The sequence below is a fragment of the Python bivittatus genome, unplaced genomic scaffold (assembly GCF_059951505.1).
Source record: "Python bivittatus isolate LINGU-HERP-01145 unplaced genomic scaffold, Pbiv_v1 ctg000480_np1212, whole genome shotgun sequence".
In the NCBI taxonomy this organism is placed as follows: Eukaryota; Metazoa; Chordata; class Lepidosauria; order Squamata; family Pythonidae; genus Python; species Python bivittatus.
Genome location: NW_028277075.1, coordinates 106,234,113 through 106,261,757, shown reverse-complemented (window position 1 = coordinate 106,261,757; position 27,645 = coordinate 106,234,113). Strand labels below are relative to the sequence as shown.

Genomic DNA, 27,645 nt, shown 5'->3' with positions numbered 1-27,645 from the left:
TTTGCTGTTTCTTGCTTTAGTTTCGGGCGACCAGACCTACAGTTACCCTCTTGCTTTGTCCATATAGTTTGGAGCAACATAATTTACCAATTATTACACAGTTATGCAAAGTGTCTGTGTGTCCTTTTTATGCAGGCAGAGAACCTACTCCTAAACCTTGCACGACTGAAGAATTCAAGTGTGGTAATGGGAATTGCATCCCACTGCATTATGTATGTGATAATTATGACGACTGTGGAAACCACTTTGATGAGCTGGGCTGCAGTGAGTACTATTGCAATTGCATAGAAACTATATGTACTTTTTTTTCCTCGCAGGATTTCTCAGATGGGGTGAGGTAGATCCTTCATGTGTCAGGGAAAATTGTGGGAAATCCATTGAAGTAAAACAATTCCAGAAAGAGAAAATGCCCCTCACCTGATCCCTCACACTGATGCCTCTTTCTCTCTCTCTCTTTCTTCTTATCTGCCCCCACTTCTATGATTTTGGCAGCACCATTCCAGCAGTTGAAGGTTGAATGCAGATTTTTATCTCCACCACACAACTTAAAGCAGCTTTCAATAACCTGGTGCTCCCTGAATGTCAGGTTATAAATCCCATAATCCTTTGGGCATGCCATCTGGGGATTATGGATATTGAAAACTGACACATTGAGAAGGAAATGAGTTATGGAAGACTGCCTCAAATGATAGTGAACTATGCTCCCCCAACATGATCTCAAGGAGAAGAGAGATTGGCATCCCCTCTACTCTTCCAGCACATTTATTCAAAGCAAATCAGGAAGGAGAAGAATCTTCACTCTGCCAGTGATTTAAAAAAAACTGTTTCTTTTAATCAACATTATTGAGCGTAACTACTGGGCAATAGCAAAAATATAGTCATGGCAGTCTATATATAAATTGAGAGAAGTCATCTCTCCAATAGAAACAGTAAAACAGTGCTGTACATCAAATTTTGAAAAATCTTTCAAAGATTTTTCTCCCAGTGGCATCAATAGAGTGAACACCAATTTTTTTTGTAGAGCCTCAGATGTTTGAGGCATGATAATAAAGCCCTGTTATCGGGGATGGTCTTGTATTGATGGGATATTTTATGGTGGTTTTATGGATTTGACATCTTTGCACCCTGCTGTGTTGGAGTTGGTGGTCTGTAAACATGGTAACTAAAAATAGAATCAACAAAAAGGAGAAAAATATATTGCTAGAAAAAAAAGAGAAGTCAAAGTTTACAGCCCGCTCCCCATCAACATCAGTAAGAATTCCTCCATTAATTGTTTTGATGATGACAATTTAACACAAAGTACATTAAAAGGCAGTCTGAATCTCCCCTGTTCCTTTTAGCATCATCGGTATGGAGCAGCTTGGTATGTGTGTTAACCCTTAAAGTGAATCCATACAAAGCTGTTTTGAAAAGGATTCACAATTAGTGGATGGCTTCTTTGTAAAGCATAATTATGACTGGTTTTTAAAATAGCCATAATTATTTTCTGCCCCCAAATAATAGCAATCACCCACAAAACTACTACCATAGTAATCATGGCATTTTCAATCAAACCTGCTTTGTGATTTTTGATTTCAAAGTTAGGTTGCATTTTGAAAAAAATTGAAAAAGAAATCAGTAAATTTTTTGCCTTACTGATCAAAACTATGTCTCCCCCTCCCCCTCTTTTTCTCTAAGATCCTGGAACAGGCAGAACATGTGCTGAAAATATCTGTGAACATAATTGTACCAACCTAAATGAAGGAGGCTTTATATGTACCTGCAGGCCTGGATACAGCCCTAGTGACCTGAACAGAAATACCTGTGATGGTAGTTTTCATCTATACCTTGTTTTCTACCTTACAAATGATCAGCAATCAGTTACTTTGTATCATCAAATTAACAATAATATATTGTGCTTTTTCTCCAAACCTCTCTTAACCAGTTCTGCTTTAAAAACAAGGTGGGATTGTTTTTTGTAGTGCTGAATCCTATGTCACAGAACATTTTAGATAGCTGTTGCTACTGTCTCTGATCCTCTACTTCTCCCAGCCTGCCATACCTTAAGTTCGATACTTAGAATCCAGCCAGTTTCAATGATGACTCTTCTGAAGACTCATTTATTGAGAAGAGTTTGTGATACAATGTCAGTTTACCATTCAAATGAACAGTTTTGTTGCTGCCACTGTTACTACAGGTAGTCTTACTTACTTGCCTGTTTAGCAACCATTCAAAGTTATGATGGTGCTGAAAAAGTAAATTTATGACCAGTCCTTGTACTTACGACCGTCGCAGCATCCTCATGGTCAGGTGATCACCATTTGTGCGTTTCATGGCTGGCTTCTAACAAGCAGAGTCAATGGAGAAGCTGGCAATAAAATCGCAAGTCACGGTCATGACCACAGTGAAAGTGAGGTTGTAAGTCCGTCACATTCATGTGATGTCTTGCTTAACAATTGCATTGCTTAGCAACAGAGTTGCCAGTCCCACTTGTGGTTGTTAAGTGAGGATTGCCTGTATTATGATTCTCACTATGTAAAGAGATATACATGGAATGGTAAACTAGGATGGTAGTTTACACTGGTGTTACTGATTTTCACTCATGCACACAGCTAAGCAAATAAAAATGGTTGGCTTAACATGCCATTATCTAAAAACTGAATATCCTGGCTTGTTCTCAAACATGTTAGGTTATAAGGCAGGAATCAGCAATCATGTTTGTAAAGTCTTGTGAACACAGTTGTTATGAAAATTTACAAAATAAGAGAAGGAGGAGGATCAGTAGTAAAGAGGGAAAGTAGAATGGAGCCTAAAGGAAAAAAATTAAGGTCAAGGTAAACCTCTCAGATTCACTGGGAGTTGGGTGGCATATAAATTTAAGATATTGTTGCTGTACTGTTGTTGTTATTCTTAAAAAACAACACAAATTGAGATGACTATTGAAGAGTGTGGGGAAGAGATTCTAGTGGAAGGATGCTGCCGATGCAAACCCAATGTCATTTGTCTGGCTTGGACTTAAAATGAAATCAAAGTGAGCCAAAGATTGCAACCATTATAGTAGAAAATAAGATCTCAAGAAAGGAATTATTTTCTATTCTAAACAAAAATGAAAACTCTATTTATCATTGATTTCAGATATCAATGAATGTGAAATCTTCGGTACATGCCCACAGCTTTGTAAGAATTCCAAAGGAAGCTATGAATGCTTTTGTGCCGAGGGATTTCGATCTGTTGGGGATCAACAGGGAAGGCAATGTGCAGCCAGTGGTAAGAGCAGCTAAAAATCCATTAATTTCCTCAAAAGGTTATCTATTTTGAACATTTTTTTCTGAAACAAACTTCTCTTCGTATTATGGTTTCAATACTTTCTCAAGTTATCAATATATTTTGCAGTTATCTTCTCAATCAAGTTGCAGCTAAAAAAATAAATCATATTTTTTGCCCAAGGGTGGGCAAGATTTTCACTCTAGTCTTTCTGCTTGTTTGTGGCAGAGACATGATTAGTGATGCTGTATGCCACCAGAGCGGGCAAGCTGAATTTTCAGACTTTTTTTTTTTTTAGTGGGGGCTTTGGGAGGTGTTAAGGAACTTGAAGATGGAGCTGACAGGGAAGGATTAAGAAGGCCAGGCTTAAATCTTTTGGCTATCTGGTAAAGGTTAGTTCCTCCTCCTCAGTCTTAACTCTCCATTCTGTAGGAGGAGGATTTCCCCTCACCTCTGCTTCCTTTCCTTCCAGGGAGTATTCCCTTGGCTCTAACTATGAAATAGTCCAGTTGCTGAAATTTGTGTAACCTCATCCTTTTCATCTCAATAAATCTTGCTAAAGAAGATTTGTTTGGAAAGAGTTACTTTCCATTTGAGGCAACTGTCAAAGAGTCTGATATAATTGTTGGGGTCCTCAGGATAGTCACCAAAGACATGACAAAGACAGTTGAGGTGAAGAGACAAATTTCAAAGGAAATATTCCTCAAATTGACACTTTCAGCTCTCTCCCAAGTGAGAGGACACTTGCAAAATTTTTGGCATACTTCAGGGTTTACTTGCAAAGTCAGATGAGTGATAGAGATTGAACTGTGTGCTGAAATTCAGAAGAAAGTCAAGAGACAAATCTTAATCTCCTATCTTGAGGAACAAGGAGAAATTACAAAGGATGAGGGGAGCAACAGACCATCTACTGGAAATGAGTTCAAAAGAAGAGGTACTGATTAGGAACAGAAGTCTGTGCTGCTCTTTAGTCTTTTCACAGTATCAAAGAGGAACAGGGCTTGAAAAACAGTACTGAACCTCAAGTCATTAAGCAAGTTTGTCAGGAACTGGAAGTTCAGGATGGATACATGGAGGTTCACAGCAGAGGCCATCATAGCAGCCAACTGGCTAGCCTCCATAGACCTAGCAGATGCTTACTTGACACCCTTGTCAGACAAGCACACTGGAGGGTCCTTAAGCTTTGTGTATGAAAGAGAGCAGTACCAATTCAGAGATCTTCCCTTCAGGCTAGCATTGGCACCCAGCATATTTACCAAGATGATGGCAGCTCTGATAAGTCATCTAAAGGCTCCTGGACTTCACTGTCTATACTTTCCTGAATCTGCTTATCAGGCAACCTCAAGAGAGAGGGTAGCAAGCAGCATCACCTTTATAATGAATACAAAACAGAGCTCACTTGCCACCTCCAAAAAGATGCTGTGCCTGAGACTGTGATCAACATGAAAGAGAGTAAGCTCTTCCTAATCCCAGAATAATTACTCAAGCTGCAGAATGCAATAGGTTTTAGCCTCCAGGAGACAATCCCTCATGGCACTGGCAAGTTTGTAGGAAATTATGGTAGCAACCTCAGACATAGTACCGTAGGCACACATTCACTTTAGATCATTTCAGTGGTGTCCGCTCCCATTCCACAAATAACTAGCCTTCAGATCCCAGCTGCACCTGAGAAACCCACACATGGTGCCTAGCTCCTTGCAGGGGTGGCTAGAACCATCAAGTCTGACAGGAGGAATGCCGGTCAGAGAATTGACTGGGGAGGAGTTAACCATAGATGTCAACCTGACCAGCTGGAGAAATCTTCAGTCCTACTCAGTCCAAGGCCGTGGTCCCCATCCAAGTTATTACTGCTGTTGAGGGGCTGAAGCTGAGGGTGGTGCATTGGGCATTGGTATATCCCCTCGTGAAAGGGAGAGATGTTCCAGTAAGGACATACAGTATCAACACAAAGGTCCACATCAACACCAGGATGGGACAATGTCAAAGAGCTTCCAACAGCTCTTTAAATACAGAGAGAGGAAGAGGGGTGTTTCGCTCTATATTCAAAGGTCTACAATAGGGAACCAGATGAGCTGCTGCTTGTGAAAGCTGATGCCCTAATAAGATGTATTAAGTCTTGAACGTGCTACAGGTCTCTGTGTGTAGTTTAGTATATAAATTAACACAGTTCTTCCCCCAGCCATCTCCATTTAAAACAGGAAATCCTGAGATGGAAATTATTTTAGTCCAGGGCCAGGATTCAAGCCTCCATTATTAATCCTGGGACATGTTATATTCCTGTTTCTCAAGCACTTATTGTCCTTACCAAGTGATAAGGGGATTTTGAAATTGAGGCCAATTTTAAAGTTGTTTGTAAGATGGCATAGGAATCAAAGAGACAGAGTGAAACAATTCACTGTATTTAAATTAAAACAGATCATCTTAGCACATGACTCCCTTAATTCAAAGATCTGCAACAGGGGAGAGAACATTAGCCTTCCAGAGGTTGCTAAATTGCAACTCTCACTATCCTTCCCTATCAGCCAGGCTAGCTGAGACACATACAAGGTGTCAGTCAACATCTGGAGTGCCATTGATTCTACAGCCCTAATTACAAAAATGTACTAACAAGTTTATCTACAGATAACAAGAAGGTTATAATGTGGAAAACGTTTTAACACTAGAATAAGTATTACCAAAAACAGCCTCTGAGTTTTATAGATAACTGTGCTACATCTTATAAACCAATATACTTTAAGTATCTTTGAAAGTCAATTACAAGCAGATGCTTTAAAAATTCTTTTTGTGTTTGAATTGCTGAGCTCCAATAGCAAATTATTTTTTTTAGGTAACCCACCAATCTTACTTCTGCCTGATAATGTCCGTATTCGAAGATACAACATGTCATCTGAACAATACTCAGACTATATTGAAAATGAGGAGCACATTCAAGCAGTAGACTATCATTGGGATCCTGAAGGAATTGGCCTAAGTATGTCTGAGCTTTTGATTATTAGAACAGAAGATTCTTTTCAAGGAAATAGCAGCAGGAAACAAGGGTCTTACTAGCAGAGAAGTAACTTCTTCAGTCCGAGAGAATCTGTTTTTCATGGATTTATTATGGGCATGTAACATTGTTTTAAGCTCCTCATCTATAAAATAGACATAATTGTAGCTTATCTTGTAAGAATGTTGTGAAATTTAATATTATGAATCACTTTGCAAAGTAGAGTTAAATACAATAAGCTTGCCTGCAGGAAGCAGAGACCCATCTTGTCAGCTTCCTCCATTTCCAGTCTGGCCATATATAATACCTGAAGAAGCCATTTAGCAAGGACCAGTGATTGAGCTCTTCCTTTCCCTTGCAAATGTCATTTAGGGAGCCATGATTTTAGCATTGGATGGAATCATGGCTGTTTGGTTTAGATTTTGCTAAAGCAGCGTTAGGAGAAAATATTGAGAAGTGTACTTTTGGTCATCTAGTAAGCAGACTTCCCAAGGACCAAGTATTAATCAGGAAGAATAACTGTATTAAAAATTGGGAAGTCTCCCAACCTAGGTTACCCATTTCTAAAGAGAAGCTTTCCAGTTTGTTAATTTTTACCAGGTGTCTGTTAAAATTCTTGTTGTTATTCCAAGATAGCATACCTTTTTGAAACAGTTCAAAGGGTTTCTGCATACAGACATTAAATTTCTTAGTTTCAGCAGTGCTGATCTTTCGTTCGTATGTTTTTAAACCATGACCTGCCCTGTTGTACCCAATGTTTCCTAAATACAACAAAATGGGTGACAGATATACGTATCCATTGCTACAGTTTAAGCCTGAGAGTATTTTGCAAATAGTCAGCGAAGTTGGAGGTTTAGCAAAAGGCATTTGATTGGGTGCCCTACGTCAATTCTTCTTAGCCTAACAGAATCACACGGTGATCTTATTCAAACATGTTAAGTCAGGATTGTTAAACCATACTTCGTTGAACAAATCATGATGCTAGATCAAAATTAAAGAAATCAATGTATGCATTAACACAATGTGTGAACCGAGTTCTACCAATCCCATGTTTGGGATCTTAGAGACCCAGTATTGCCAGGTAAACAATTTTTTTTAGTGACAATGTAAAGAGATGTCTGAACTTTCCTAGGTGTTATATACTACAGCATTCTTGGACGTGGATCAGAATTTGGTTCCATCAAACGTGCTTATATCCCCACATTTGAAAGCAGTGGAAATAATCCTGTGAAAGAAGTTGACCTGAACCTTAGATACTTGGTCAGTCCTGTTGGTTTAGCTGTGGATTGGGTTGGCAGGTAAGCTCAAAAGGTAGACTGAAGTGCTTCAGGAAATCATTTCTAGTTAACAGGAAATTGTAACGCCATAATCTGGTTGAATTTTAGCATGCAATTTAGCATGCTGGCTGGGGAATTCTGGGAGTTGAAGTCCACTCATCTTAAAGTTACCAAGGTTGAGAAACCCTGGTCTACAAGAATGATGCCTGCCATTCCCTCGATCCCAAACTCTGTCATTTTCACAAGGTGTCCTGTTTCTCATATTAATGTTCTGTTTCTGGGCAGATGGTCTCATTTTCAAACAAAACACTGAGATGTAGCCACCCGTCATTTTTTGCTTTCTAAGAAAGTTTATGTGGAATGCATAGGGATTAGAGGCATTCTTGGAAATAAAAATGCTCACACTTTATTTATCTATTTTATTTATATATCAAATCTGTTACCACCCATCTCGTTAAAAAGCAACTCCAAGCGGCTTACAGAAGAGATAAAATCAGTTAAAGTACAATATGAAAAAATCTTAAATAATTAATAAATAAATTCCAAGGGATGATAAAATTGGTGAACAGCTCAGGGAGTGTCATCAGGGTGCCAGCTACCCCAGGATTGATTACAACTCTTGTCACCCCATGTAAGCTGACAGAGCCAGGTCTTAAGTCCTTTCTGGAAAACTGTAGGGGCCCACCATACCTCTGAGGGGGCAGAATATTCCAAAGGGTGGGGGCAGACTCTCCTCCTGGGCCCTGCCAGCTGACATTTTCTTTTCTTTACAGCTTTTTTTTAAAAAAATGGCAACAAGCCAGGGAAAGCAAGGGGATCCCATTGGCTGCATGGGCACCACGGTCATCATGCTGTGGACTGAAAGGCTAAACTAATCAAAAAGGTTTCTTGCCACATCCCAAGTCTGACTTTGACATGTCTTTTCCCTAACAAATTCAGACTAAGATTGGCTTCAGATTCTGGTTTTTGGTAGGAAAATGGTAAACATGGAATCTGGGTTTGCCTAGCATCCACATTACTTTCTATTTGAGTCAGCCATTCCAATAGGCAGCTACAGTGCAGCTGAGATACTCAGGCAATGTTCATGAATACATTTCTCATGAGCGATAAGCAAAGATAAGGATTCTTTGTTATTTCCAAACAAACCCCACTGTCTCATTTTTCAATATTTGGATACCTAATGTTAAACATGACCCAAAAGTTATGCATTTTGTTTCTTAATTAGGCACCTTTATTGGACTGATTCTGGGACAAACCGAATAGAGGTGGCAAAACTTGATGGCAGGTATCGGAAATGGCTAATCTATTCTCTGCTGGACCAGCCAGCAGCCATTGCTGTCAATCCTAAACTTGGGTGAGTATTTTGAAGATTGTAAGAATTGATTTAATTAACTGGAACAGTAAGCAATATGAAATAGTGCATTTACATAACAAGTCTGGGATTCTCTTTTGGTGAAGATTTCTTTCTCCTTTCCCTCTGGTCTAGATTGGTTTTCAAAATGTGTACTAAATATTTAACAGTTGCTTGTTTGGCTTTTTTAGGTTAATGTATTGGACAGATTGGGGAAGGCAACCAAAACTTGAAAGTGCCTGGATGGATGGACAGCAGAGGAGAACACTGGTCTCTGAGGACCTTGGCTGGCCAACTGGTCTTTCTATTGATTATCTGAATGGTGACAGGATCTACTGGAGTGACCAGAAGGAAAATCTAATTGAATCTATGAAATTTGATGGAACGGATAGGAAAATTATTTTACACGGAGGTATGAAAATTAACAGCATCCAGCTGAATTTAACTGACTGCAAAAATGCTGAGCAAATCAGACTTGGGTAGTGTAATGGTATGTCGGAATGACCTTGGGAGACAGGAGGAAGAGCCAAAGACTAGACAACAGTCAGATAAGAGTCAGATTAGCCCGCAAAAGCAATGGGGGCATGGCAAACATCTCAGAAGGAGCCCTCCTAGTTTCTTGGACTGTAAAGACAAGGGGGCAGAGATGTACTTTCAGACTTGCAAGATTTTGTTAATGTAACCTTACAATAAAGTTAGAGCTAGTACTTCTGGGTATTCTTCTTGTATGGACTATGTCAGAAGGCTGACAGGTAATCATTGGTTGAGAAACAACCAAGAAACCAGGACTTTAGACTATACTGGGAAGTTTTTAAAAAATGGCAATCACATATTTTGAAAGCTACATGGATGTATCCATGAAATCACCAAAAGTCGAATTCAAAAAATAATGCTAATTTATGAAAATTCACATGGGTTGAAATGTTTTTTCAAAATATTTCCCAAGACATTTGGAGCCTGTTCAAGGGAAACTTTTATGGTGGCAAATGGGAGAAGCTTTGATACTGCTCTGAGGATTAAGGGGATCATTCATTAATTTCAAATAGGAAAGACAGAATGAGTAGCATAATATCTCCATTACTTAAGCAGAAATTGTTTTTGTTTATGAAGAAAACTCTGACATGCATTTAAACAAGCTTTTAACTGCCTATGCGTAGAAAAATGATAAGAGAAAAATGTTTTTGTTTCAGTAATAATATTAATTAGAATAACAGTGTTGCTGGCCTTTGCTGTTAACTTATCTGTTTTATTTAACCATGAAGTCAGCAACCCCTATAGCCTTGATGTCTTCGAGGGCCATCTGTACTGGATATCTAAGGAAAGAGGAGAAGTCTGGAAAAAAGACAAGTTTGGAAATGGAGAAAAAGTCAAAGTGTTGACTATAAACCCATGGCTCACTCAAGTCCGTGTCTATCACCAGCACAGATGCAACCAGTCAGGTAATGACCACTTTTTGATGTATTAATCGTTGTTATACCCAAACAAACATGATGCACTTGAAGAAATGAATCATTTTCTGCTAATGAGCAAATGTCTCCATGGTTGATATCAGTGCTTCTGACAGCTTGAAACTGGAGTTGGTTGAGGCATTTAGCAGTTGGATATTAACTGGATTCACAGTTCATTTTTCTAACTATGGTTTGCTAAGCCATGACTGGCTGAGTTCACACAGTGCACTAAGCTACAAATGGACAAACCACATTGTGGCTTAGAGAGATGTGTGAACCTTGGCTTTGATGTTAGGTTATGTAATTTGCTCTCTTTCTTTGAAATACACTGAAGGGGCAGAGAAAACACCTGACAAAACAAAAGCTTGGCCTCTCCTAGCTCTCTTTCCAAGTCTCAGGTGGCTGTGGACCAAATCACAGGTTCATGCAAGGTGATGTGAAATTCAAGCCTTCTTGCTATGATTGTTTGGTGCCCCATTCTTGCCCTGACTAGTCTCCCTCCATCTACACAGGCTTTGCTGTGAAGAATAGAAGGGGAGATAGTTTTCAAAGACAGGGGTGTCTTTTCCATCCTGTAGAGTCTTCCACAAAGACTCTATTTTCTCCTACAAACTTCTTCCAGCATCTCCAAGGAAACATTCCTGTATTAAGGACTGCAGCATCTAGCAGAGCTTTTCATGTTCAAATAAGCCACATAAGATCAAAAACCACAGATCAGTTCTCTATCTCTCTCTGCTCCCTTCCCCCCGCATCAGTTCTTAATTTTAAGAATGTGAGTCACCCATCAGAGGGGAAAAAAACCATCCAGTTTGCAAATCCCCTTCAGTATTTGGCTCTACCTTTTCAAGAAGACCAATAGCTTCCTGCCAGAGCTCCCACAACTCAGGGGGGGAGGAAGGAAGGAAGGAACAAACGACTAAGTTTTACCTCCAACTTTCTACCCTCCTAAGCTCTCAAAATTTCTTTTCCAGGAAAAGATAATTTGGGTGAAATTTGCATGGGTTGAATCTGACATTCTTGCAATTACTGATAAGAAGGTGGCCAAAGCACTGAAGTGTATGTGAATAAACTTTCTTTCATTCAAGAACTTCCTGGGCTTTTCACACTTCCATTATTTCCAAGTGAGGTCATGACCTTTTTTACGCTGGGAAGGATCAGCAGCTAGGGAGGTTTCAGAGGGATGGAAATATGTATAACTGAAAAAGAAAATCAGTAGCCCTTGGACATTTCATCACTTTCAACAATAAAATAAGCTCAAAAGTACCACCAAAAGAAATTTGAAATGAACTCTCAAGCATCTTAAGAATATGGTAGAAGAATAGAAGCATCTTTTTCTGGGAATGAAAACCTATAGAAATTGCAAGGCAGATTATGGCACAACATTAATTCTTTCACTGTGTCCCACCATTTATTTATTTTTTATTTATTATTTCAACTGATTATTATTTCAATTTATATAGCTGCCCATCTCAAGTTCATGACTCTGGTCAGCTAACAATAGTTAAAAAAAAAAAAAAGCATAAAAAACAAGAAATGGCCAAACACAGATAAACAGCAACCACAGTAAAGACAAACTCATCAATAACAAATCAACACAGCCATTGTATGGGCTCAGCCACAGCTCCTGATCCTCAGGGCCAGTGACCGAACCAAGTATTTAAGGGCTACGAAAGGCCAACAGGGCTCGAGCCAGTGTAATCTCTTGGGGGAAGTTGTTCCAAAGGACAGGCACCACAACAGAAAAGGCTCTCTTCCTGGGCCCTGCCAAATGGCACTCCATAATAAATGGGACCTGGAACGTGGCTCTTCTACTGGACCTAATGGGATGGGTAAACATAATCAGGGAGAAGTGGTCTCCCAGATCACCAATTTGTGGTTACAGTAACCCAATGTGTACCTGAGGTTGCTTCCTGAGGAGCATTGGCCATCCACGTGTCTCTTCCTTTATCCATGTCAGTGTCTCTTATTTTGGTCATTCAGAAATAGGCTAAAAGGAAGAATGGCACTGGGTATCTCAAATTGTGCAAGGAGCTGCTTACAAGCTAGAGAGGAAGCATCTTGCTTTTATTTTATGACTGCCATATGTCCTTCACACATCATATTTTTCTTATGGCGCAGGCAGGAATGAGATCATTTCTTGCCTTCACCACCATCCTAGACATAGAAACGTCTATGTCCTTGCCTTTTGATGCTTTGTAGGGCAAGGCAGTTTCGCTTAGGAGGTAGGAATTGGGATATGTGTTTAAAAATATAGTTAAAATAACTGGTAGTTAACCTTGGGTGTATGCCCTAAATAGAAATGGGGTAAAACACAATGTTGTTCACAAGACTAGAACTTCTGGTGCCTGGTTTCTTGCCACCAGTTTAGTGCAGGCACGGTAACACTCACTTGCCTAACTTGGGAGTGTTTGGCACAAATGTCTGTTCCCTCCACTTCTCATCTTGTTTAAGCTTTGTCCCTTTCCCTTTGGGATTTGCAATTTCCCATAATTGGACACCTGACTGTGGCAGTATTTTTAAAAACAATATTTAGCAAAGTTCCTTTTTTTCTCGCTCATCTATACCTTGGGTTGAAATAATGAAAACACCAATGCAGAAGTAATATGAACTATAGTAATCTCTAAAACTGAAAAGGAAGGAGGAACGCCTGCCCTGGCCAGGGAGAAAAAGGAAAGGGGAAAGGGAATGCAAGGCCAAAGAATGTTCCTAATCTTGGAACCAAGTGCAGGAGACCAAGGAGCACTGTATCTGTTCTGAGTTTATCTTGCTGCTTCCATGTTTCCAGTGAGTTCCTCTGATTGGCATATTGAGTCTTCTGAAAGGCATTCTGTTGCATCTTCTGTTGTCTCTGCAGTGTCCAATCCATGCAAAGATGTCTGCAGCCACCTCTGCTTGTTGAGACCTGGGGGATATTCCTGTGCTTGCCCACAAGGGGCTCGTTTCGTCGAAGGCAGCTCAGTAGAATGTGATGCAGGTGAGGGGAGTTGCTGAACATCCTTCTTTTTCAGAAGAGACAGAGTTTTCCTGAGTTAAATCTGATGCACATATGGAACCAAGACAATGAGTGAATAGTACTTTGGTTTGAAGAACAAGGAAGTTGCCTCTTAGACTGTATCTCCAAATAAACTCTCTGCAGTCAAAAAGCCAGGAGATCAGACAGAAAAATATTAGTCCAAATATTTTCCACTGTAACAATTTTCTATTTATAAGGATCTTTTTCCCCATAGGGAACATTCAGAAACATGATGATGCCTTATATCTGTCCAGAAATATAGCAGCAATGCAGTTTCCCACCATTCTAAGTGAGAAAAACACATTATATAAACCCTAAAATAAGTTTGACACAGTTTTCAGAAAGGGAGGAAATGGTTCTACCCTTACTCTTTTCTAAAAAAAATTGGAAATGCCCTCCCATATTTGTATTTCAACCCACTCACTTTTCCTTAGGAGCTGCTCGGTGAGATCTTACCTTTCAAGAGACATTAAATGTGGCCTCCTAGCTAACAAAGAACTATTCACTCCTACTTTGCAGTACTTATAACTAAAATTGCAGCATGTATTTCTCCCAGTTACTTCTGGCTCCATTCCTTGGTGTGAAGACCCTCAGAGTTTACGCCTACTCATAAATATGAGGCTTGCCAAGATACTCCTATATTAACAATGTAATGTAATGTATATGTTTCCATTGTGCAAAATTGTGTATTTAGAGTTAAGAGGACATTTCTCATGAGATCTGTTGAGCATTTCACTTCCTATATTAATCACTTGCTGTCAGGTGCTGTAAAATTCTCTTAAGCATTTCCATGGTGTTTTCTGTCTGATACATGGTACTAATTGTTCCATTTTTTATATGGGTTACAGAAGATTAATTGTTCAAAAAAAAAAATCCCTTTGCACACAGTGGTGATTTATTTATTTACTTACTTATTTATATTATTTACTTTATCTATTTTACTTGTATGCTGGCATAAGATGTTCCTGAATTAAGTCTGCTTTTAAATAAGTATTTTTTTAAAAAAAGAATTAAACATGGCAGGCTTTTGTTGGCAAAATGGAAGAAGTATAATGTACTGTTGAAGGCTTTCACGGCCGGCATACGATGACTGGTGTGGGTCTTCCGGGCTGTGTGGCTGTGTTCTGGAAGTTTTGTTCCTAACGTTTCGTCAGCACCTGTGACCGACATCTTCAGAGTGCAGGGGCACAGACAGGAGCAGTTCTCTCTGTGCCCAGGGTGATGTGACCCTTTTGTGGGTATTTATAGAGATCTGAGGGGAGGGGGGAAAGGGGGGGATTGGGGGTGTGTGGGGGGGGTTGGGTTACTGAGTGGCTGCTTGTTTTGGTGTCAGAATCTGTGTATCTTCCTGGGGATTAGGCAGGGTTTTTTCTTCTATTGAATTGTTAACGAGGGGCTGCTGGGGGTGATTAGCAAGTTCATTGTGTGAACTGTTCACATGTCCTCGTGGTTGAGCTGAGTTTGTTGACCTTTTGCAGGCTGTATTTTTCAGGATTGGTAGCCAGGTTTTGTTGATTTTTAGACTCTCCTCTTTTTTATTGAAACTGTGCTGGTGTTTGTGAATCTCAATGGCTTCCCGGTATAGCCTGGTATAGTGGCTGTTGGTGTTGTCCAGTATCTCTGTGTTTTCAAATAGGATTTTGTGTCCAGTGTGCTTGAGAGCATGTTCAGCTACTGCAGATTTTTCTGGTTCTGTAGTCTGCAGTGTCTTTCGTGTTCTTTTATCCTAGTATGGATGCTGCGTTTTGTGGCCCCGATGTATACTTGCCCACAACTGCATGGTATGCGGTATACTCCTGCAGCGGTGAGGGGACAAAAGGGATCCCCTCACCGCCGCAGGAGTATACCGCATACCATGCAGTTGCGGGCAGACACTGCAGACTACAGCAGCCAGAAAAATCTGCAGTAGCTGAACATGCTCTCAAGCACACTGGACACAAAATCCTATTTGAAAACACAGAGATACTGGACAACACCAACAGCCACTATACCAGGCTATACCGGGAAGCCATTGAGATTCACAAACACCAGCACAGTTTCAATAAAAAAGAGGAGAGTCTAAAAATCAACAAAACCTGGCTACCAATCCTGAAAAATACAGCCTGCAAAAGGTCAACAAACTCAGCTCAACCACGAGGACATGTGAACAGTTCACACAATGAACTTGCTAATCACCCCCAGCAGCCCCTCGTTAACAATTCAATAGAAGAAAAAACCCTGCCTAATCCCCAGGAAGATACACAGATTCTGACACCAAAACAAGCAGCCACTCAGTAACCCAACCCCCCACACACCCCCAATCCCCCTTTCCCCCCAGATCTCTATAAATACCCACAAAGGGGTCACATCACCCTGGGCACAGAGAGAACTGCTCCTGTCTGTGCCCCTGCACTCTGAAGATGCCAGTCACAGGTGCTGGCGAAACGTTAGGAAACAAAACTTCCAGAACACGGCCACACAGCCCGGAAGACCCACACCAGTCATGGAAGAAGTATAGTTTGTCTCCCCCAGCACACTGAAAATGTGCTTTGAAAAGTTGAGGGACACATTAGGGAAGTGGGGCTGGGAACAGCCAAGGGCGGGGGGCGGGTGGAAATTGGCAGAAATCACACACACACCGACACACACACACGTGTTTCTACCAATGGGAGCTGCTTGTAGAGACCCCCCCCCCCTTGGGGATGCTGTTCTCACTAGCTGAAGAAAATAGCGGATTCAAGGCTATTTTGTTGGTTAGTTTCACTGTCAGCTGACCTCAGACATTGCTGTTTTGTTATTATATTTTATTAACAGGCACGTGGCAAGGTAGAGATATCTTTACGTAAGGTATTGCTTACCACTCTGAACCTCACATAAAAGAAAGTGGCATATATACATAACAAACTGTAAATAGAACCTTGGGCTAGGCCAAATAGTAGTAGTAGTAGTAATAATAATAATAATAATCCTGATTTAAATTCTTCAGAGTTATTGGCAGTGAATAAATTATGCTTTATGGGATATGTATAATGCATGTCTTTCATTTTTCATAGCTATTGAACCTCCACCAACAATGCCACCGGCTTGTAGATGTTTGTACGGAGGAACATGCTATTTTGATGAAAGCGAGCTTCCTAAATGCAAGTATGTCTTTATGAATGGACCAAGAATAACTTAACAAGCCAAACAACATGTACAAACAGCATTGTCTGTGTGGTGGGCAAGGGGGGGCAGAATGATGAAAGCAGCATTGCGATGTTATGACACCTCTTTTGGACCTGTGTCATGACATTGGTGGATGCCCTAAAGCACTGGCGCTTATGGCACCGTGCTGTGATGTGGCATTCATTCCGATGTAGGCAGCAAACTCTGATGGGTGCCCCTGCATACAAATGCTGCAGAAACCCATGGTAGGCTTTAGCCCAGAGAAGGCACTTGTTCTTGCAAAAATGTCTTTTTCTAAAGAGAAGCTCACAGACAAAATGTAAGTAGCAACAAGAATTAGTAGCAGTTTAATAAGAAAGATTAAGAATCCAATCTCCTCCTTCCCCTCCCCCTCCCACCACTAACTAGAAATCATCAGATCATATTACAATATTTCATGGAGATGGGATGATTGAAGAAATTTCCATAAACTATTCCTGGCCAAGAACTAGTAGTTGTGGTTCCTAAACAGATCCTGCAATGTTGTCTTTGTTGCCCATCAAAAAGCAGACTAAGCAAACCTCTGCGGGTAATCTTCCGTAATCTAGGCTCCTTGAGGAAGAAGGAGTGCCCCTCTGTCGTGCCTCCATGACTCATGTCAAGCAAGAGAGGGGCACGGGCAGGGGGAGAAGCTGCCACATTGGAAAAGGGCAGGTTCGTTGACATGAGGAATGCAAGTGACTGAAACTGGGGATGGGGCAACGAGTGAAAAGGGGATGTTCCTACTGCCAAGGAGGGAAGATCTTTTAAAACTGAGCAGCAGCTTGTTTCTTTGGTGGCAGAAGCCGCTGGGAAATACAAGACTGGGACTACTCACATGGCCCCTGCAATCACACACATGTGGCCTGGTGGGCTGCAATTCTCTGCCCAGTCTGGCCAATTGCACTTTCTAACTTCAGAGACGTTTTCCAAACTTCATGTTGCTGATTGCCTGTCTCTCAGAACCTTTTCAGCCAGGTTAAAGATGATGGAAAATATAGTTTTGTAGCTTTATGAAAAACAGAATCAGGCATAGCCAGTAGTAAGAGGAAATGGTTCAGAGGTGGCAGATAGTCTCTGTTTTGCTTTGTTGTTTGGATTGCTTCTTGTGATTATTTTGTAGTTATTTTTGTACTTGTCCCAGTTGATTCTTTGCATGTTGTTGTTCTTATGTGACTCTTATTGTTGTGAGCCACTCAGAGTCTGCTGGAATTAGGTGGCATCAAAATGGAATTAAATAAATGAAATAAGTGAATGAATAAAATGAGAGTTGTAAATATGCTATAAATGTGGTACAGGCAGGTAGTTCTTTTGTGCACTGAATGAGTGAAAGAACCGTCAAGACAACGGAAGCCCACTCTGCCACTTAGATTGTAAGCGATGTGCCAGCCACCTCTGCAACTGATGTGTGATCAATACCATTCTGAAGGGGATCTCAGGAAACAGAAAAGTCCTCCACGGAATGCGCTCCACAGAGGTTGGGCCCCACTCTCACACAGGAAGCCTTATGCCTGTGTGATTATTTTGATCAGAGTGACTATGATCACATGCTACCTGAAGGAGCTGGTCACTGCATTTATTTATGTCTTGCTTTTTTTAAATCACTCCTTCATAACAGAAATCTCACGCTGCTACGTTCCTCTATAATTCTGTGCCATTTCAAATTAGGAGAGGGGGATAGAATATTTACTGTACCTAAAATACTTGCTGTGCCTAGTAAAGTAGCATGCCAAAGGGGAAGAGGTCAGCTATTGTTTGGATATATTCTAATATGCACCCACCCCACCCCAGTAAAATGAAAGAGACTTTGCTTTGAGTTCTATCAAGTCCAGTCAGTGATTTCATGAACATATCTGTGCAGCTTTCTGGCAACAGCAAAGAAGTAGTTTTGCCATTGCTGCCTTCTAGGAATCAAGTCTAGTCCATCGTCCTGGAATTTCCTGGTGATCTCCCATCCAAATATTAACCAGGTCTGACCTTGCTTAGCTTTTCAAGATTAGTCAAGGTTAGCTAGGGGCAGTGGAATGGTATTGCTCAGGAAGTAACATCCCACACCGATGGAGCTTTTGTTCATCTGTTACATTTTTAAATAGGTCATTCCTAAAGGTATCTGGAGTGATGAATTGACAGGTCCTATCACAAATCAAGAGCAGTTCCCAAATATGGGAATTGGGAATTCAGTGATTTTTAAAAGTCCAAAAGAGCAAAGAGCAATTTATTCAGATTCAAAGAAAACCTGGACAACCAAAGCATTTTTACATTCAGCTGAACCTGTAGGGGCCACTGGTGCTCCATTGAAATCAAATCCCCTTTATTGTGAAAAACCAAATGCCATCAGTTGTGACTCAGCATTCCAGCATGCTCATTTCCAAAGAAATAGCAAGCTGCTTTGTGGCTCTGTGTGTGTGTTTGTGTGTCTGTGCTACCAGTGAAACATATAATTACCAAGAAATTGGTTTTAAAAAACCACGCCATCTTTCTTTTTTAAAAAAAAACCTTCCTAAGAATGTAATAAATACAACGGACTTTTCTACTGTCAGTTCCAGTCAAGCATCTTGTTTTCATTTTCCAGGTGCTCCTCGGGCTACACTGGAAATTACTGCGAAGTGGGCCTATCAAAAGGAATACCTCCCGGGACAAGTAAGCTTTGAAATGTATTTTTGTGCTAAGCCATCAGTCAGAGGCCTGAAACCTTTTAAATAAGTTCCTGTTTCTCAGTAGCTGGTGAAGCAGCCTCTGAGTTTTAGCTGCAGCTTCCCTATTGTTCACTTACGCTTTTTTTTTTCTTCCTTGTCTGGTAGCAGCAGTGGCTGCTTTATTGACTGTCATTCTGATCATCATCATTGGAGCACTGGGCGTGGGTGGCTTTTTCAATTATAGAAGGACAGGATCTCTGCTACCTGCCCTTCCCAAACTTCCAAGGTAGGTATCATTTGGAATGAAGATTGATCTGGTCTCAAGAAACAGTATTCCCCAAAGCCATTGGGATTTCTGCAGGGTTAAGCATGGCTTGTGATGATCTCTGTTGTCAGCAAGAAAACCATTCATGCTTTGTCAAGCACTCTCTCTCTCTCTCTTTTCCTTGCAAAAGCAAATGCTTTGCAGTGCAATCCAGTACATATTTACTCAGAAAAAAGCCCCACAGTATTCAGGTCAACGTACATATGAGTTGAAACTAGCTGTTATTTTAAAGTAAGGGTGGATGACATGGAGTCCTGCAGATGTCATTGAACTCTTCAACTTTATGGCCAGTGATAACGGGGGATGAAAGTAGTGATCCAATAATCTCTGGAGAGTCACTCTGGAGAGTCACTTGTTGCCCACCCTTGTAGCAAAGAAGAGTGCACTCTACTGAGAGTTCTGATCTTTTCCTTTGTGAATCATAACATCAAAACACATGTCCTTGCTTAAGAGATGATGGCTTGAATTGCTCTTACTGAAGTCTTCATCAAAAACTGATTGCCAATTAGCTGCCCCTGAACTGTCCATCCCCCATATTTGGGGCTATGCTATTTGTTTCTTTAATCTAGTAGAGTCTTATTTGTCCTGCCATTTATACTCAAACTTCCATATGGAAGGGGCAGCACCACAAGTGCATGTGCAGGGCTTGCTGGGGCACCAAGGACCTGTCTAAGGAACATTTCACTCAATGGAGCATTCCATACACCAGGGACGTGCACCGTTTTTATCAACAGTTGAATGTGCAGTTGATCAAGCATGATAGTAAAAATATTTAGGATTGAACAGTGTAGTATTTCCCTTTATATACAGAATCAGCTAATTCTGGCATTCTTTATCTCCAAAGACAGTTGACTAACCACAGAGGTCATCTCAGCTAAGGTTCCAATGGAGGCTTCTGAATATGGTGCCTTTTCTTTTAAAAAGAAAAAAAAGCTCAGTTTTATTTTTGCATTTGATGGACAACTGTTTCTGCATCCATTTCAAAGAATGATGCATTAAAATATATTAAAACTTCTATTATAAAGTCTTTTGTCACTTAAAAATAAATTTGTTTTTGAAGTTTAAGTAGTCTTGTAAAGTCCACGGAAAATGGCAATGGAGTAACTTTCCGACCTGGGGCTGATGTGTCAATGGACATTAATGTATCTGGTTTTGGAGCTGAATCTTCCATTGACAGAGCAATGCAAATGGTAAGACTGTTTTTTAATCTTCTCTAAATGAAGCTCTCTTAAGTCTGGCCTCTTAGGAGATGAGAGCCTCTTCTCTTGGTCCCCATAAGTTTGGTCTTCTGATTGATCATCTGCCATGAGAGCATTTTGTGAGAGCACTTATAACATGTCTCAAGACTCTAAGTGTGGAATTTTTCTACCTGTCAAAGAAGGTTGAAGGTCCTTAGTCTGCAGTACTGTTTTTTCAATGCAAGGGGGCCCCAGACCAACTCCAATTTTTATTACTGTCTTCGCACGAATATGATTTCATGCCTTATGGTCTCCTGCTTTTGCTGCCTTGCCATTTAAAGAAGAAATATTAGTCTTACTCAATCCTGTCATCCTTCAAAACAAGGGCTTGACCTTGGCAGTGATAACACTAATTCCTATTTGGTCTTCCTCATTAGTGTTGAGAAACATTGTTTCAGTTACCATGACATCTCATTAAGGGAGCTCATTTTTAAATGATACCTTTGATCTCCTTGCCAACTTAGGGCAGCTAATTTCCCAAGTCCATCTGAGGCTGAATGTGCATCCTGTGCTACTTACTAGTTGATTCCACACTGAGCAGAAAGGAAGGTCATAATATAAAACAAGGTTGAACTCCCCTGCCCATCCCTATCCACCTAATATAGCCCTTTTTCTACCATGAGACCTAAACAGTTCTACGTATCTGGTTCACTTGCCATTATTTTGAAGTCTGGCGAGGTACCTATTGAAGCGAAATTGCTTTGGCTCTTTTATTGCCAAACAATTATTTGTTTTTATAAGACCTTGTTTCTCTGGCAGGGTATGTTGCAGTGGCTGGAGAAGACATGCATTTATTTTTCCTAGCAAATGATTTATGAAGTGTCAGTTTGCACTTACTCAGGAGCAGTGGTTTCATTTGATAATAATCTTGCCTAATTTTACCTAATAGTGCCGAAGTGCCTGCTAGACTGAATATATGCCAGAAGAGTCTATTTAAAAAAGAAAAAACAGCTGAAAGGTTAATCTATGTAAGATTAATATTTGCACTGCTCTTGCCCACAGCATTTCTTTTTTTGTGTATTTTATTATACATTGCGTTAAAGAATTACAAATTGTAAATTCAACCTTGAACTAATCTATAACGATTGTTTTCAGAATGAAAACTTTGCTTTGGAAACTGGGAAGCAGCCCATTACATTTGAGAACCCTATGTACGCAACGAAAGACACCAGAGCTGGCAATGTGATGATAGCCTCTCCAACAAAAGTAAGGAGAGGATTTTTTTTTAACCCCTCCCCCCTTACCTTAGTATCCATTTACATGTCATTTCCCCAATCTCCTTTCCTTTTAACCGTTCTGTAGTTCGTTTGTTCTTCAATCCTCCCAAACTATCTTTGACAACAGGTAACTGCTTCCACTAGTGGAGGAAATGAAAACTTTGAGAATCCAATGTACGCTACGTCTGTATCTGTTGATGCAGCTCAGCCTTCTGCAACTACAGAAACTAGCCAGGTAACAGAAAGGGGTGGTGCAAGATACGGCAGGATCAGATGGGAAGAAGGGAGGGTGGGTTGTGGGGTGGGAGGAACTGTGCTTTATACTTTCCTCAGATGAAAGATTTTGTACCTTACTATGCTTGGTGTATGAATATGCACATCTTCCACAGTGCTGAATATCATTTAGATACATTGTGTGATCTTTTTTTTTATATATAGAAAGGAAGATGCTTACTGTTAACACATGCATCTTTTCCCTGTCTCTTCCTATATCCTTTCTTGCTCCCTGGGTTTCACAATACTCAGTTTGATCTTACGCAAAACAAACAATTTTAAACTGATAGCTTTTGGTTTAGTTTTGGGTTTGAGAGCAAGCCAAGTGCCTCTTCTAGCCATCTTTGGTCATCTTGATTTTACTGCTGAAATGACAGTTACATAAGATGCAGTTTAACATGGCATCCCGACTGGAAACTGTGGCTTAATTCTTCTGTAATTAGTAAGATACGTATGGTACGTGGCCTCACTTTATCTGTATGACATCTTTATCTCAGCCCCATCAACTAGAGAGCCTTTCTCCTCTGGGTATTGCTTGTTCACTCACTGAAAGCAGAACTATGTCATCTCCATTGCTCCAAAATCTTATGCAGGCGTGCGGAGAGTCACACCCCCGAAACAGGCAGAACTAAGGCTCAAAGTGGATGGAACTGATTTTCATTTTGTATTACTTTGTTATTAAGGATTTTTATTGTGGCATTTATTAATTGTGCAGCTGAGTTTTTTAGTTATTGTTTTAAAACTTTGTTTTAGATTGTTTTCTTAATAGCAAATTCCCAAAAATTAAACAGCAGGAGGCCACAATTTTTTGCTTCTAACTTAACCTTTTTCACCAGTGGCTGTTCAGGACACCATAGCCAGGGATAAGAGGGGCTAAGTTCCTTGTCTGCTTCCAACAAAGGAAGTTTTGAAGGATCACTTGTGAATTACTGATTCATCACTGTACCAAAGCAATTACTAGTTTCAAATGATTTTTTAAAAAATATTTCAGGAATCAAAATGGAGCTTCTTTAAAAGAAAAATGAAACAAAGTACTAACTTTGAAAATCCCATCTATTCAGAGGTAAGGTTGTATAGTTTCACATTCCTACTTAGCAAAACAATATTAATTTTTAAATTGTTGATACTTTACAATATTCTATCCTTGATAATGAGGGATGTCATTGAGCAATGTATTAATCCCTACAAAAGTGGGAAAATAAAAGGAGAGCTTTTCCCCCATATTCTTTCTCCTTCCTGTGTTGCAAATTTCTCTATTTGTTGAAGAAAATGAGAGAAAAATTCACTAAGGCTACTTCAGGAACTGGTGCCATTTTCCCTCTGTCCCAGGGAAACAAGGTAGATTTGCTCTGGAGCCTCTTTTAGAGCAGGGAGACACACATTGCCTTTAATTCTGGAAATAAGAGCTGCTGTTATGCCCAGAATTGCTATGCACGAAGTCAAGCACAGTTTTTTTTTAGTTGTCCATACCACCCCCAGGCCCCAAATTGGCCAGGGTAATCAGTCCTGTATTAGAGTGGAATACTGACTATTCCAAGCATGAGACTAATACAAGGGTTCAGTTCTGTGTAAATTATGAAAGGAGAGCTACTTTGTTCTTCTGGTTAACTCACTGGAATAGGAGCAGGGAGACCTGAGTTCTAGTACTGAATTAGGCAACTGGGTGATTTTGTGCCAGTCACTGTTTTTTAGCCCAAGGAAGAAGGCAATAGCAAACCACTTCCAAAAAATATTGCCTAGAAAACTTCATGAACTTGTGCAGGGGTCAAGTCTGACTTAGAGGGAGGGAGGCAGGGAGAGAGAGAGAGAGATGATAGATAGATATTTATTATAGATACTCTCTGTTGATATTTACACACAACCAGTCATAGAGCAGAGGTCTTCTCTCAGGGCATGATGGATTTTTTCAGAGGTCAGAGTTTTGGTGGCACACCTATGGCCTCAAAAGTCTTCCCTGGTATTGGTCAACTTAGATCTCTTGGGCCTTGTCCAGCTGCTTTTTACATAATTGTAACATTCAGCAAATTCTTTAGTTTACAGAGAACAGAGATTTCAATGTTCTTGTTACCTCATCAGCCTAGAGTCTTCTTGTCAGTTTTGAGATTCAACTTTCCCACTGACCCATTTTTTCACAAAGTTCCTTTGTCTGCAACATTTTTGTCTCGTTCTTGTGTCTCCTGCAGAAATTTCCCACTCATTCTTCATTCATGCTCTAAAATGTTTACACTGCATTTAAGCGGTAATCTACGAACATGGATGTTAAAGTAATGATAATGGATGAATATACCTGCATGCAGGAATTAGAATAAACCAAATAGAGTAGCTGCACAAACATGAGTGAGTGTTGTGTGGCTGACTGACCACATTACAAAGCATAAGAAGCCCTGATGACTCTATTCTACCATGTATTTATTATTTCAGATGGAGAAAGAACAGCAAGGAGAAGCCGAAAGTGTCCCTTCCTCCTCTCCATCACTGCCCCAGAAGATTGTTTTGAAAAGAGACCCACCGTTAGCCTATTCAGCAACTGAAGATTCATTTAAAGACACTGTCAACCTAGTCAAAGAGGATTCTATTGTATAACTGGTTCAATTAGGGAATCTCTAGGCACAACCATTTGCACATACATTTTTTGTAAACAGAAGGAAAAAATGGCTCACATTTCTGTGAAGAAATATTTTTAGCCTTAGGTGGAAACATGTGTCAAAACGATGCCTTGTTCTCTTCTTTTTCTTTTTTTACACACGCCAATGCCTATTTTTATGAGCAATTATCACAGTGTACTATATGTATATCTTTGCACTGACACTCTGAAAGTAATGTTATAAATATGCTGTACATTTGTAAATTTCTAAAAGATTATCAGGTTGTTGATGTTGATATTCTAAAATCGTATCACTAGGGATAAATCCTCCATATAAAATAATTATACTAAATAATATAGAGGAGAGCATAGTCACCATCTACTGAATTGCCAAGACTTTTGGAACTATATTTATAGGCAGACTCTGCTAAATATGCACTGGTGTTACTGTGCATCTCTCCTCTCTGTTTTATATGCAAGAGTCCATGAAAAAAATGACCCTCTTTTTATATCATATAGAAGATGAATAGCTAACTGTTTTGAGGAACAAAACTAAACAAAATGGCACAAATTTTATTTTTTATTGAAAGTTTACCTTTTGATTGGAGAACCTCTCCGGATTATCAGTGAAATAATTCTGTTCTAGACTGAAGTTTTACCAGTCCTTCATATTTTATAAAACTGATAGTAACTGGCTATCCAAAACACTTGATTAAAGAACTGTTTAACTGTTTTAGTAGGCATCATTTGATCCCTTTAAGGAAAATCTGTGCACCACTCCAGGAATATTTAACCTGTTGTTTTGTTTCATGTTTCTGGTCTAACTATTAATGTATAAGTCCAGACCTCTGCTCTTTGAATATATATGAATTTTCAAAGTGAAATGCTATCCCTGTTTTTATGTTTTTGTTGCCTTGATAGGTACTTTGATTAGAAAAAGAAAACTGGAATATGCTGCTGCTGAATAAATCTAAAGTGTGTTTTATCATTGCCTGTCTTTTTTTTTAAAATCTGATTGAAGTCTTAAAGGCTTCAGAGTCATCCTGGGGCATGATAGCCCTTTTCACTCTCCCCTGAAGTCACACAAAGGTGCTGGTCTAAGTTGCTTTTCTCTTTTCCATTGGTTACAATAGGAAGCAAGACTTTTAAAAAAGGATGGAGAGACAGCAATAACCTCATTTCTGGCCTGCTGTCTGACAAACCTTGCAGGTTGTCAGAGCATGAGAAAGAATGTAGTGCACTGGCTCAGAAGCTGTAAGGCAGTGTTGTCTAAACTTGGCCACTTTAAGATGAGTGGACTTCAACTCCCAGAATTCCCCAGCCAGCATCTTAAAGTGGCCAAGTTTGGACAACACTGCTGTAAGGTAATGTGTGGGAAAATTGAAAATATAACAGCATAAGAGTACGGTACTAAAACTACATACAAACCAGTAAAAGAAGACTTTTTATAAATGCAAAGATGAAAATCATTCAAATTGGAGTTGGCAGTTAGCCAAAGAACATGTATTAAACTCGCATGCTTAACAAAAGCAAATTGACTTGATTATTTTAGTAGCTGGGAGATGACTAGAAATTAATTGCTAAAAGAAATTAGAGAGAAAGGAAAAGAAAGCAAAATCTAGTTGTCATTTGCTATGCTTCTCCACGCCTTTCTGCCCTTGCAAAGCACCCTTTTTTCCACCACATCCATGTATCACTTTGTACATTGCCTTTTGTTCTTTAAACTTCTTGTCTCTCCAGTTCCACCCAACTCCAACTTCTTCATGACCTAATTATTTTTCCTTCCTAAATTTGTTTTGTGATTCAAGCTTCATGCATTTTCTCAATATGCTAAATCCGTCTCAACATATTTCTTTTGTACTGATTGCTGGCATTTGTATTAAGTCCAACGTTCAACCCCCATTGATGCTTGACCATCAGTGCTGCTTTACTATACACACTTCATAAATCCTCTAACATAAAATCATGCAATTTTATGTTCTCTTTCTTTGATAAAATGAAGTGGTAGAAAGGTGCTTATATGTGCAATCATTTCCCCTTATTTTGGGTAACTTTCTTTATACCTTTATCCATAGATGTCTTAAATAGCCAAGGAGACATTGCACATTGTTGTCTTATTCTGTGTTTCACATTGAACCTCTTCCTAAACATTCCATTTATTCTCACATGTGCCTGACTTCCATTATCCACATGTGCCACTCTGGAACATCTTTTCAGCATCATCTTTCTTTACATATGATTTTTCCTATGTTCTGTTGGCTGATCAATCTAATACTTTTTCATACAAGACTTGAACTTTCTCTTCCTGCAATCATTCTACTTTCACTCTGCTGAAAAAAAATCTTGTTATTGCTATGAATATTAATGCATTTATTATGGCATAATTTTTATGAATTAAAGTCCAGTTAACATCTTATTTTACAAAACTCAAATTCAGTGAAAAGAGTTGAATTTCTTAATTTTAATTTAACTGATTAATGAACTTTCTGGCTGGATGTAAGGAAGGCTAGACCATCCCTTGTTGCAAGTGTTTTTGCATCACTTTTACAATTCTTTTAGTGACAATCAGAACTTGGCACAATTATGTCACTCTCACATTGGAAATTTATCTCATTGGAGATTTGCATGTAATGTTTTAAAGTGCACATCAGAGAAATGTGGTTTATTTCAGCATATCAGATCTTGCTTGTCTCTTCCACATTTATTTTGTCTCAAATAACTCCACTGATCTTTTCCATGGTCTGTTTTTTGAAACTGGGAGAAGTAAACTGAGTTTGTTACAAATTATTACTCTGAAGTCCTAAGTAAATAAAAGCTTTACCTTTCCACTAAAAGTAATGTGCATACCAAATTTGGAACTGATTCAGAATTCTCTATTTGAGAAATAGGTGA

At 39.6% G+C, this 27,645-nt stretch overlaps 1 protein-coding gene across 1 annotated transcript in view; it reads left to right on the top strand.

Moving 5' to 3' along the window:
* Positions 1–25,738, top strand: part of LRP2 (LDL receptor related protein 2) — a 152,164-nt gene extending 126,426 nt beyond the window's left edge. The window contains exons 63-79 of the mRNA XM_025174591.2: positions 136–264; positions 1,678–1,809; positions 3,115–3,246; positions 6,071–6,214; positions 7,362–7,527; positions 8,732–8,860; positions 9,049–9,269; positions 10,120–10,296; positions 13,160–13,279; positions 16,351–16,441; positions 19,053–19,120; positions 19,282–19,402; positions 20,502–20,631; positions 21,775–21,885; positions 22,024–22,131; positions 23,161–23,232; positions 24,591–25,738. Of these exons, the coding sequence (XP_025030359.2) occupies positions 136–264; positions 1,678–1,809; positions 3,115–3,246; positions 6,071–6,214; positions 7,362–7,527; positions 8,732–8,860; positions 9,049–9,269; positions 10,120–10,296; positions 13,160–13,279; positions 16,351–16,441; positions 19,053–19,120; positions 19,282–19,402; positions 20,502–20,631; positions 21,775–21,885; positions 22,024–22,131; positions 23,161–23,232; positions 24,591–24,752 (2,213 nt within the window). The 3' untranslated portion in view covers positions 24,753–25,738. The remainder of the gene's footprint in view (positions 1–135; positions 265–1,677; positions 1,810–3,114; positions 3,247–6,070; positions 6,215–7,361; positions 7,528–8,731; positions 8,861–9,048; positions 9,270–10,119; positions 10,297–13,159; positions 13,280–16,350; positions 16,442–19,052; positions 19,121–19,281; positions 19,403–20,501; positions 20,632–21,774; positions 21,886–22,023; positions 22,132–23,160; positions 23,233–24,590) is intronic.
* The last annotated feature ends 1,907 nt before the right edge of the window (positions 25,739–27,645 follow it).